The 12415-nt window shown below is 36.6% G+C and overlaps 1 protein-coding gene across 1 annotated transcript in view; it reads right to left on the reverse strand.

Moving 5' to 3' along the window:
- The window catches only part of POLA1 (DNA polymerase alpha 1, catalytic subunit), a 308487-nt gene that overhangs the window by 146666 nt on the left and 149406 nt on the right, over positions 1–12415 (reverse strand). Inside the window, exons 33-34 of the mRNA XM_040633339.1 lie at positions 7058–7236; positions 5203–5334 (exon numbers count right to left, since the gene is read on the reverse strand). Of these exons, the coding sequence (XP_040489273.1) occupies positions 5203–5334; positions 7058–7236 (311 nt within the window). The remainder of the gene's footprint in view (positions 1–5202; positions 5335–7057; positions 7237–12415) is intronic.

The raw sequence follows: 12415 nt of genomic DNA on the forward strand, positions 1-12415 counted from the left end.
GGATTCTTCACATACTATAAAACATCTCACTCCACTTCCCAGACGTGTGCCATGTTCCAGAGGGACTCACAGCCACCACGTGGAGGCTCAGCATCATTGGTCAAATGCTCCCCTCTATACTAGTATAGTGCTTACACCTGTGAGCCTAATAAAGTCTCTGCATCATGAGGCAGCTGATACTGAACGTTATTTTTGGAATTCCTCAAAAAAATGGGTCCAAAAGAGATTTTTTTTTAAAGATTTTATTTATTTATTTGACAGAGATAGAGACAGCCAGCGAGAGAGGGAACACAAGCAGGGGGAGTGGGAGAGGAAGAAGCAGGCTCATAACGGAGGAGCCTGATGTGGGGCTCGATCCCACAACGCCAGGATCACGCCCTGAGCCGAAGGCAGACACTTAACCCCTGTGCCACCCAGGCGCCCCCAAAAGAGATTTTTTAAAATGTGGCTTACGCCACAATTAATATACTAAGGAGTAAAAGAGAAAAAACAGTGAAAGAGTATGAGTGAGAGAAGTACAGTGAGGCGTCCACCTGATATAGTGAGAGAGAGAAACTGGTATCAGGACGAGCAGTACTTTCCAGCACAATGTGATTTTGCACGATGATAAAAATATTTCTGGTCAATGCCTCTTTGCCTGATACAGTGTTTGGGGAGAAAACAAATGAAAGCTATGAAGTTGGAGCTCAGCGTATAATGAAATCAACAGTAATCAGTGATGTAAAATATGGAAGAGAGAATAACAAAGGACTCTGTCGATGCCTTCATGACCTTAAAATTCTGTGGAATTTCGTGCTAATCTGAGAATCTCATATACTACTGCTAAACCTTCTGCCAGTTATGACAGCAGCGTAAGAAAAGAATTTAAAGAAAACACATGATATTGTAACCTTCATTTGTTGGTTCCTGTGGTTACTAAGCATTAAAATACACACAACTACTGAGAGCAATGGGCAGTGGCAGAGATCACAGATGAGCCACAGAAGAAAGCATAGCCCCTGTCCTCAGAAAGCTTACTTTAGGAAAATTCAGCAATTGTAAATCCAACAGCAAATTTCTAAGGAATTCAACCACCACTTTCTGGTCTAAGCAACTTATCGACAGTTATCATATGCATGGCACCGACTAGCTGTCCAGAATTAAGTTTTCTAGATGGAGGGCCAGCAACATCTCTGTTAAAAAACCATAGCAAAGTGCTGTATGTAAGTAATGCTCCTTTACAAGTGGCTTGAAAGGCTCCAAGGCTCGTGAGGGATGCATTTTGTCCCACTAGAACTCTAAAACCTGCATAGCCATCAGTGAGAGTTTAGGAGTATATTTTAGTTGACTCCCCACCTTTAGAACCGAAAGGCTCTGTAAGTATTAAAATGAGGGTTCAATGTATATTATAACTAAAAGTACTTGAGATGAAGGTAAATGACCCACTATTACCCCTCCCAGGTACCAAGAGGGGTCAGATTTTCCATTTATCAGCAACTCTTCGGGGTAGACAGCAACTCAATCTCAGACTCTCTTCGGTGGCTGCTTCGTGGATGGCTGAGGGGAACACTTCAAAAATGAACCAGCTAAACAAACTTCCCAGCAGCACTTGACAGAGCTACACCTATTCTTCCCATTTCCAAAGCAGTGGAGAATTAATTACCAGTTCTATGGATCTATTGTAAGTATAATAGACTAAAGAGCTATCACAGACACATTTATTGTAAAAGCACAATCCCAAGAGTGTCTAGTGGAGGGCCAAAACGATTAACACAAATGCTTTGTCAGATCAAAGATAAAACCTGCACCGCCCAATTGAGGAATGAATTAGAACAGTGGGTTATCTTTCAAATTAACCAGGGCAGTTAGTGAGGAAAATTTCATGAAAGTGTAATTCTTAGCCTTTGTGAATCCACACAGCAGGCATTCTGCCAGCTGACAAGATGATGAAATTTTCATGCTTAAAAAAAGCCCTCTTCATTTCCCAATTTAGATTAGCTAGTGTTTCTCTCCCTTTGTGTGTGTGTGTGTGTGTGTGTGTGTGTGTGTGTGTGTGTCTACTTGCTCTTCTGGAGCAGAATTTAAGGGGAGAAGAAACACATATCAATTTTTCACTGTAAAATTGAGTCTTTTAAAAACATCCTTCAAAGCTTAGAGATATAGTCTTTACATGGGCTTTTTATGATTTTCAAAAAATACCAGTTCAATTTTAATTTTGTATAGAGGAACCAACAAGGACCAGGGCACAAAATGAACTTGGAATTAGAGGTCTCTATGATACCTCCATGTCTTTCAATGCTTCCATCAAGGCTTGGGATAAAGTATTAAAGTTGTTGTTCCTCTAAAAGTAATTAATATATTAAATTTTCTTGCTTGATGCCTTTTGTATTTCTATGTACACTGAAATGTAAATGTTCTAGGAAATGAGAATTCAAGGGATACAATCACTACTATATGGTGAAAGAGAAATTCTCTCCTATGGAAGGAACCAATATAAACACATTATGTAATATAGATTCTCAGACAGGCAAAATTTTTAATGTTTGTTACACCACATTTATTCAATCAACACTATTTATTCATGCCAGAAACTAACAGGGTATATATTTTTTTGAAAAGTGGTTTAGAATCATATTTTGTTAGCCTAAACTCCCGTCCCTTTGTTCTTGACAACCCGATTTCTTGGTGATCTACAACTATGTTCCTTGGCAGGTTATAGTGTTAGGTCAAGTACCATACTCCTCCACTGTCTTCCTAAAGTTCCTTCCTTGTAGAGATGCCTTCCTTTCTCAATGTAGGTTGTATTTCCCCTGCAGTGATACTAAGACTAAAACGAAAAACAATCTCGACTCTTGTTCTCAGTCCACGGACAACTTTTATGCCCAGTACTGTTTAACTAGTGAAATAGGAAGAAAACCTTTTGGTCATTAGCTTCAGAAAACAGTCCTTTTACCTCAGTACTTATTACCAATATCCTTGTCTCCAATACAGGTTATTAATCTCCAGCTGGATTGCCATCGCTATGGTGTATCACACTGAACTGTCATCACTATCACTTGAGGCAATAATAACAAAAAAACCTCAAGGCCATGTCCCTCTACCAGCAAAAGTTCCTTTAAGTCTAGGAACAGGAGAAAAGAGAAGAGTCTACCAGTGAAGTAGAATGTGGAGGTGTTTGAGCATTCTGTATAAAAGCTCTAATCTTGAGAATATTTGAGACATTAGTTCAGCATGGGGCCATAAAAAGAACAAATAAATGGATTTCTTTCTCTCCCATCCAATTACATATGACTAAGATTAGTAAGTAGAGAAACAGGTTCCTAATTTTGAGGACAGTCATACCAATCTTCAACTTCAAGAGTGCTATTTGGGTACTTTAATTAGAAATCCTATAGAAAAATCAATTCAGTGTGCACTTAACTAGAGGAAAACTGTTACTTGCTGTTGAGATAGCTGGTAGACAAGACAATTAAAGCAAATACTACGGAAACCTTGGGTTAAATGTCCAGATGCCTAAAAGTAGGTTATTTAGCTTGAAAAATACTCACACCACCACCACCACCCCCCACATACAATTTAGTTAGAAATCAATCTTTCAGTTAAAGCATATTTCTAACTATACAGAAGATCTCTTTTCTGTCTATTCTCAACTTAGTCAAAACAGATCGTCCTTTCTTATAGAAGGAAAGAGATGTGTTTCTTCTAGTATTAACATTTCCATGGTAAAGATTTTGATAGACTAAACACTGAGAGAAAACTCAGAATTCTTCCCAAGAGTCAAGAATCATGCTCTGCTCAACGAGGTCTGTAAATGAGGAGCTGAATAGTTTTGATTTGGGCTCTTCATGCTAAATAAAGGCCTAACATTACATGTGCTGAACATTTCATCTACTGTGGAATGTGAACCCACAGATAACCTTTTTTCTGATCCAACTGTTCATTAAGCGTGGCACAGGATTATTCACTAAAATGTTTCAGATTTCCCAAAATGTAGTCACAATTATTATTTTAAAAATGTCTTCAGACAAATCTACTTGGGTGTTTTTGACAAATACAAATTATTCTACTCCAAAATCACAATACTGAAACTCTATGCTTCTACTCTTCATCCTCATGGTCTAGTAATTGATTTTCATTTCATGAGATGGATTTTTAAAGAAGAAAATGTTGTATTATATATGCTAAATAATATAGGCAGATATTAAAGGATGATACTGATCAAAGTCATGGATTTTACCTAATAGGATCTGAGCATTTTTTTGGAAATGCTTTGCCAATGTAGCTTCTTTAAATAAGTTACACTGAGCTTTCACGTAACAGAAATTTTGTTTAGATGACAAATGACATAAACACTAAGAAAAATCAAATGGGAAGTACGTAGTTTTTTCAATTTTAAGTGTTGAAGAAAAAAACTCATCCCTATGAAATATGTTAAAACCAAAACAAATACTTTGAAAAAAGCCTTCTTTCTAACACAGACAGCTCACTCCCTGTTCTAGCATTTTTAGTATATACTCATACAAATTAAAAATGCCAGACAAATTGCATTTGAAGTTTAAAAATATTTAGGGATGCTTGGGTGGTATATTTGGTTAAATGTCCATCCAACTGGCTCAGGTGTTGATCTCAGAGTCGTAATATTGAGCCCTGCATCAGGCTCTGGGCTCACAGGAGGTGGGGGGTGGGGTGTGGTATCTACTCGATATTCTCTTTCCTCTCCCTCTGCCCCTCCCACTTGTATTCCCTCACTTTCTCTCTCTCAAAATAAATAAATCAATCTTTTTAAAAAATATTTATTTTGATTTCCTTGGACAACGCAGCTATGAAATGGTTGAGATTACCACAGAAACAGAAAGTCTTAGCTAGTGGGCAGTTATTAAAATCACCACACATGATGTTATGGCTCTTCTTGCCAAAGATAGGCAATACTGATTCTCCCCTGGCCAAAGATCTGAGTGACCACTTAATTTCATCTTACTTAGGTAACAATAAACTAAAATATTTCCTGATTATATTCTCATTTTTCCTTAAAGCAAAAAATTCAGTTATTTAAAATACTGCTCATGAAAGAGCTGTCCAATAGAAAATTAAATACTTTTCTGCAGTCTTCTCAGAATTTTAGTTTCATAAAAACCAGGAATACAAAACCATACTGTTTTACTTTAAAGCAAGAACCAAACCTAAGTAAGCTGCATAGGTAAGAAACTCATTGTGGATACTTACTTCATAGTATTTTTTAACGCAACGTCTCATGTCCATGATCAATTTGTTGCTCAGCTGTACCATAAAGGTCAAAGGTGATGCCTTACAATCAATGTTACTGCAGCGATACAAACTGGGCTCCATATCAGTTCCCTACAGAAGTCAGAAGAGACAAATACACAAAAGGTTACTGCAAGGCTAGAAAAGGGTTTCTTGTGCTTAAAAACTAACATGCTGCCCAGGTGTGCAATATTCTTAATTCATTTTATTGGTGAGTTTTTAACCCTATTTTTTCAACTACTGTCCTCTCAAAGATCCCCTTAGTCACACAAACCTCCTGCATTTTTGCCACCATAATGATGGAGTACAAGTCGAAGGGAAACCCTGAAATCACTTCTGTTTTTACATTCAGTATATGACAGACCTTATGGAGAAAATAATTTTCCCTCTGAAAATACCAGTGAGGTCACAATATCGGAAATATCTTCTTAGAGATATTGATCAAAATTTTAAATTTGTACTTATTCATTCCAAACTTGAAGATAGAGCAAGCACACTAATGACATTAGTTTCCTTTCATATTGGCCAACTTAATCTGACATTTAAAGCCTAAAAATTAAGTACTACACCAGAAAGCAATCACTTATTGTCCCCTTAGAAAATCTAAAATTTCTGTAATCCTCCCTCTCCACTACCCCCCTCAAATGAAAATTATCTAGGAAAGGGAAGGCAAGAAGAGTAGAAATTTGAAAGAATTAACTATTAGTAGTTGGAAAAAAACCTCTTGTTTTATTTTGTTTTAAGCAAAAACAAAGCAAATAGAATATATAGGAAAACTGTTGGGGTTTCTGGAGCATTTGTTTTCCTTCTTGATACTTAAACATCTTGGTTTCCTGCTCCAATCTGGTACATAACCCTACCCGCCACGCTAAGCAATTCCAGGTGGAAGAGATTTTAGAGCTTGACATCGGCTCTTCCACAGTTAGCCCATCTGCAAGTCGTCAAGCCTCCATGCAATTAACTATCTTATTTACAGCTGTAATGAAGCAAAACTCAAGGATTTAGCAAGTATTGCTGATCTGTGTCTGCCTCTTCCTTGCACTTGCTTCCAAAGACTGCTTTGTTTTGATTCAAAAAAATGCAAAACATCTGCTGTTTGTCCAAATTAACTTAAAATAATTACTTTTAATTTAGATAAAGGATGTATTTTCTTTCAGTTTCAAGGTTTTACACAGTTCTGCTGCCTACTCATTTGCCAATGGCTAGTACATGTCTAACACCGCAGTTGAATCAAGTAAATTGGCTAAGTTTCAAGTTCTGATCCAAGGTCAATGATACATTTTTTGGCAGTACTTCTTGAGAGGAATGTTTCCCTGTGACTTTTTTAATGTCTGACATGCAAAGACAGCAGAAAAGATAATCAGAGTACCTTTGTCAAAAAGGAGGCAAGTGGGATGTGTAAAGATAAACAAAAACTTTCCAAAAACACTTAGTTCCCATTAACTTGATTTAAGATAAAGGCAAATATTGCTCTAAGACCTAATAAATTGGGGCTGGGAGTGGGGAAACACAAGTTACTAATTAAGGAATTACAATAAAAAATACTTTAAGGTACTTTAGAATTTTTAAGACATTCCATTTAAAAACCAAGGCCAAGCAACCACTCTAGGAAGCCAAAAACAATATTCGAGCACAGTCTACTAAGAGTTTTCAAGCAGAAATGAAGTCGGGAAGGCAGAATTCATACGATGCTAAAATTCTATAAACAAATGAAAGCAACATTTTCCTCCCTTTTTATACATACAGCAGGGGAGGAAAGGCCTTTATGCTAGTTGGCTAACAAAATGAAGAAAAGAAACAAAAAGAAACAACTAACCGAACCGTCCAAGACACTATCATAAATATTCTCTGTTCCACATGTGGGGCATGGACACTTGAATTTTTCACAGTCCCTGTATTTCTCCTCATCAGTGAGCTGTGCTGGGCCACCAAGTAGGGCATCATTCTCCTCATCCTTATGATAATGATGAACTCTAAACTGGGTAGGGTCGAGTCCTATTAATGTAAAAGAAAAAACAAATTCAGAGAGGTATAATTACTTGAATTCCCAAAGAAGAAAACCCACAAAGGAATGATTTTAAATTCATGCACACACATACACAACCATTTGAACTCAAAGGCTCACATCACATGGACAAGTGACTTCTCCTTTTACGAAAGATCACTTTATTAAATAAAATAAGGAAACAGCACTAACGCAATGCAGATATGCCCCAGGATGTTTGTGTTCAGAAGCAACTACTTCCAAAAAAAAAAAAAAGCAACTACTTCTATAGGATGGTTTTACTATCTTCTTACAGTTACAGTGAGAATCTCAAATAAATGTGCAGCGTTATTAAGAAATCTCTTAAAATCAAAGTTTCACTATTAAAACTGAAAATAGAGAATAAAAATCCCATTAAAGAAAACAAGTTCAATGCTATTACAACTCCTTCAAGTGCAGATAGAACTGCTAACCCTGATTTCAATGCAGTGGTCGATTCCATCTTGGCTCAGTAGTTAACAGCATGTAGGGTGCAATCTAATTCAGTGGTTAAAATTCAGTAGCAGCATCTGAGACAAAACACGACATGATTTTTTGGTGTTCTGAATTCAGAAATTTAAAATATGTGCAAAAACAATGGATCTACAGATTCTATAGGCCAAAATGTTCCCGACAATCTTAAAACGAAATATACCAACTATATTTCAATCAAAATGACACAAGAAATCAATCGATGCATTGATTGAGGTAGTTTATGCTACCTCATTTCCACAAACTATTTAAAGAAACATTTTTAGGCCAGCCAATTTTATTTATCTTTGGTCAAAGCGTATCTGTCAAAACATACCATGTGGATTTACACGTAAAGGTTATTAATACACACAGTATCTTAAAACATTTTCTTGAAATCATCCTTTAGCAATCCCTAAGAATTCTAGGCTTTTTAGAAATCTAAAGAAAGCTATCAAATTTATTTTAGCATAAAGGTAAATAAGCAATATAAAAGTCACTGAGCAAAAAATTCAAATACCAAAAATACCTGAAAACTGTTTTAACTCTAACAACAGCTGCATAGGTAGATAATCAAACAGATGTATTCAGAACTCAGTGACAAGATCCTAAATCCTATCTGGTCAATTTTCAAGTGACATCTACACTTGAGGCTGACTGACAGGGTGGAAAGGTACTGAAAAAAGAATAAAAACAGAGACTATGAGTCTCAATTTTCTCACCTACGAAATGGAGGTAGTGTCACCGACCAGGCACTTCTGAAGTTTAAATCAGACATTAGAGGACAAACCCCTTTCAGTGGTGCCTAGCATGTGATAAGCATGCAATAAATATCGTATGAATGAAAAAATAAAACAGTAGATGAACATCATTTAATCTAGACGATATTCACTCAAGATTATGCATTTGGAAAAATATATGGAACACATGTTCAGACTGCACAGCAAGTTAATAGCTGCTCTTTGTAGGAATTAATCAAAATGAGTATTTCCTAACATGATCATACAATAAAAACAAAAAGTACACATTGAAAACAAATGGAAAAATATTCTTGTTTAGTGACATAATTACTGTAAGCGAGGTCACTTGGCCCCAGGACTCACTATACATTTATATTTTACAAATTACCTATCCCCTAAGAGAAATAGCAAATTAGTGAAGAGTGGTGGGAATATATACCTCCCCATTTAAAGATAAAGAGGGGCAGAGAAAATGAGCGAGAGAGGCCACACCCAGGAACGAGGCCATTTCTTGTCTGTACTGAAGGGTAATGTTGCAAATTCCTGAAATCATTTGTGAGTCCAACTGTATTCACATAATGTCTTGCTTCATCAATAATTATGAGAAAGAACTTCACCATTTCCCTGACGGTATGATTATTCATCAATTTCTCAGGCCAATACTATTCAAAAAGTAAGGAAAAAGAAACAACAGTAGGCAAAGGTTTTCTCAACAGCAGGCTTCTTTCACAACCCAAAAATCCAGGAACGAAACAACACTGGTTTTGCACATACCAGAAATGGCCAACCTGCAGCAAGGAAGCAACGAAAGCTCTCCCTAGGCCACCCTACCAGACGCTGCCTATTTAGTGTACCTGAGGCCACAGGGGAGCCTGCCTGCTGAGTAAGCCAAAACTGGACAAGGGCCCTCTTGCTACTTACAGAGAAATGCCCAACAAGTGGCCAAAAGTCATGAAAAAAAAAAATCAGGCCTTATGAAATGGGTACTTTAATGTCCAATTCCACAAACAACCCTCATGTGCCCATGGCAATAACAAAGCTAAGTGGCGTAGCAGATTACTTCAGATTTATTCCCATGCTGAATTTTTTAAAGAGAAGGGGTTTCATCTCAGCATTCCTGGTCACAGACCAATGATAAATTTTAAAAATATAAAAGGAGGGGACACTGTAATTACCTTAAAATATTAGGTATATAATGATCCCTGTATAAGTTACTTGGATACAAAAATGTCATAAAGAAGTAATTTTCTTGAGAGGACAATTATAAGTTCAACAGGTAAATCACAGGGCTAAATTTTTTTTATGAAAACATAGAATGTCATGTTAAAAAATAAGGATCACTGCTGCTGGAATCTTTCTTTTAAAGGTCAAAATCTAGGCTGAAACAAGCCCCAAACTTACTCAGCAAAGGAATTAATGTTTCCAAATCCTCACAGAATTGGCAACAAGCAGCTTATTTCAAAGTTTCGGGAGACTTAAAAGTTTTACTGCTTATACCGTAACTCATTAAGGCCAGAGGGAAACAGGAAAAAAAAGTATCTGGTGCTGCCACCTAGAGGTAGATTCTAAATTTTAAAATGTGCAAAATAGAGCTGCTACGTGGAACTCATTTGTAATTATTATCCCTCCAAAATTAAACACTTTTGTTGGAAAAGACATTAAAGCAAAATGTTTATGATCAAAGGTATCATATATGCTGTGTAATAAATATTAAACTGCTCACCATACAGTAAGTAATCATATTTGTCTTTTGAGGAAGAGATGCAAAACTGAATTCCAAATTCCATATCTCTTCTGAGACCTTTCTCTAAACAACTGGCTTAAAGAAACAAATTTTATGCCCTATTTGAGAAAAGGAACTTCCATTTTTATTAGCCTAGCTTTTGACAGGTAACTTCTATTATATGGTCCAGTACAGAATAAAGGAAAGAATAGCCTACTTGGGTCTCATAGTAGTTATCTGGGGAAGAGCAGCCGTAGTTCTGCCTGCAGTAAGCAGAAATGACATGTGCCTTAATTCAATCCTGTGACTTGTAGTGATACAGTCACACCATTTTTGGGGGGCTGGGGGCAGGATGGGGAGAACAGAAGGGAAAGTGAAATGAAATTAAAATAATGACATTTATAATTAGAAAATTTATAGGATCTCACATTATTTTGGCAACAGGATCAAAGCTCTCATGTTTCAAAAAGTATTTATAGAAAGTAACATCATAGGCATTGGGGTGGATGAGTTCAGCAGTGCTGTTTTTTTTTTTACTTAAGATCACCAGATATTTAGCACACATACCTCCAATGTGACATGTAGCACAAAATTAATTTTTCTACCATTGTACTTCCTAAACATTGTAAGCTATGCCTGTTTTTAGAATGTTCACCTGCTCCCATTCCCAAGGATTATTTAAACTGCTCTGAATTCAAGGCATTCAGTTGAGAGGCTGATGCATTGGACCAAGTAATTTTCTTCCTTCAAAAGACAAGATCTCTATTAATGCAAATGCAAATAACTATGGTAAGGCCAATTATATATGTCCGTATAGGTGGGGAAGAGGGAAAAACCCATATGAATGAAACTCCAAATGAGCAGAGAGAAACTGATATCCCCAAGCAGCTGCTTGTAATAATTACTTAAGCTACTAGTAATAGAATCTTATTGTGAATTTTTTTTTCCTAAAAATTTTTCTAGGAAATGAATCATTTATCTTTTGCATGAATCCAGGCTTTCATGTGTCTGGACTTCTTAGAGAACACTATACAAACTGAGTATTTAGTATGATTAAAGAAAAAAAATAATGATTTTTTTAAAAGGTGAACACTACAGCCATAAAAAGTCTTGTATAAGAATTTTCACAGCAGCTTTATTCATAATAACCAGAAACTGGCAACAATCCAGACGTCCACCAACACGAGAATGAGAAGAATAAATTGTTTTAATCTACCATGGAGTACTAGTCAGCAAAGAAAAAGAATGATCGTTGATAAATAGCACAAGATGCATGAATCTCAAAAATACCATGCTAAGTGAAAGAAGCTGAACACAAAAGTATACACTGTAGGAAATTATTTATATAAAATTCTGGAATAGGCAAAACTAACCTACAGTCAGAGAAATCAGATGAACGGTTTCTTTTGTGGGAGGGGATGCTGACTGGGAAGAAAAAAATGCGAACGTTCTGGGTGATGGAAAAGTTCTGTGTTTTGATAAACAGAATGTATGATACTCTTAAGATAGTAGCATTTCATTGTATGTAAATTATACTTGAAAAAAAAAACATGCCAAATAGAAGATGCTTGTAACACATATATCCAAAGGACGCCTATTTAGAATATATAAGGAATGCTCACAAATCAGTAAGAAAAAGACAACCCAACAGAAAAGTATACAAAGACTTCACCAGGCACCCCACAAAAGTAGATACTCAAATGGCCAATAAAGGATGTGAACAGGTGCTCAACTTCATTTGTCACCAAAGAAATGCAAATTAAGGGGCGCCTGGGTGGCACAGCGGTTGAGTGTCTGCCTTGGGCTCAGGGCGTGATCCTGGTGTTATGGGATCGAGCCCCACATCAGGCTCCTCCGCTGTGAGCCTGCTTCTTCCTCTCCCACTCCCCCTGCTTGTGTTCCCTCTCTCGCTGGCTGTCTCTATCTCTGTCGAATAAATAAAGAAAATCTTTAAAATAAAAAAAAAGAAATGCAAATTAAAATCACAGTGTTACGCCACCACATTAAAGGAAGATGACACAAAACACCAAGTGTCGCTAAGAACGTGGAGTGCTTATACACTAATAGTACAGAGTGTAAATCAGTTGAACCACTTTGGAAAATTAGTAGTATCTACTAAAGCTGAACACACATGTTTCCCAGGACCTAGCAATTCTCCTAAGTATATGCCCAACAGAAATACATGCAACCATTCAAGAGAAGACATGTGCAGGAATG

This window comes from Ursus maritimus (assembly GCF_017311325.1).
Source record: "Ursus maritimus isolate PB19 chromosome X unlocalized genomic scaffold, ASM1731132v1 scaffold_X1, whole genome shotgun sequence".
Lineage (NCBI taxonomy): Eukaryota > Metazoa > Chordata > Mammalia > Carnivora > Ursidae > Ursus > Ursus maritimus.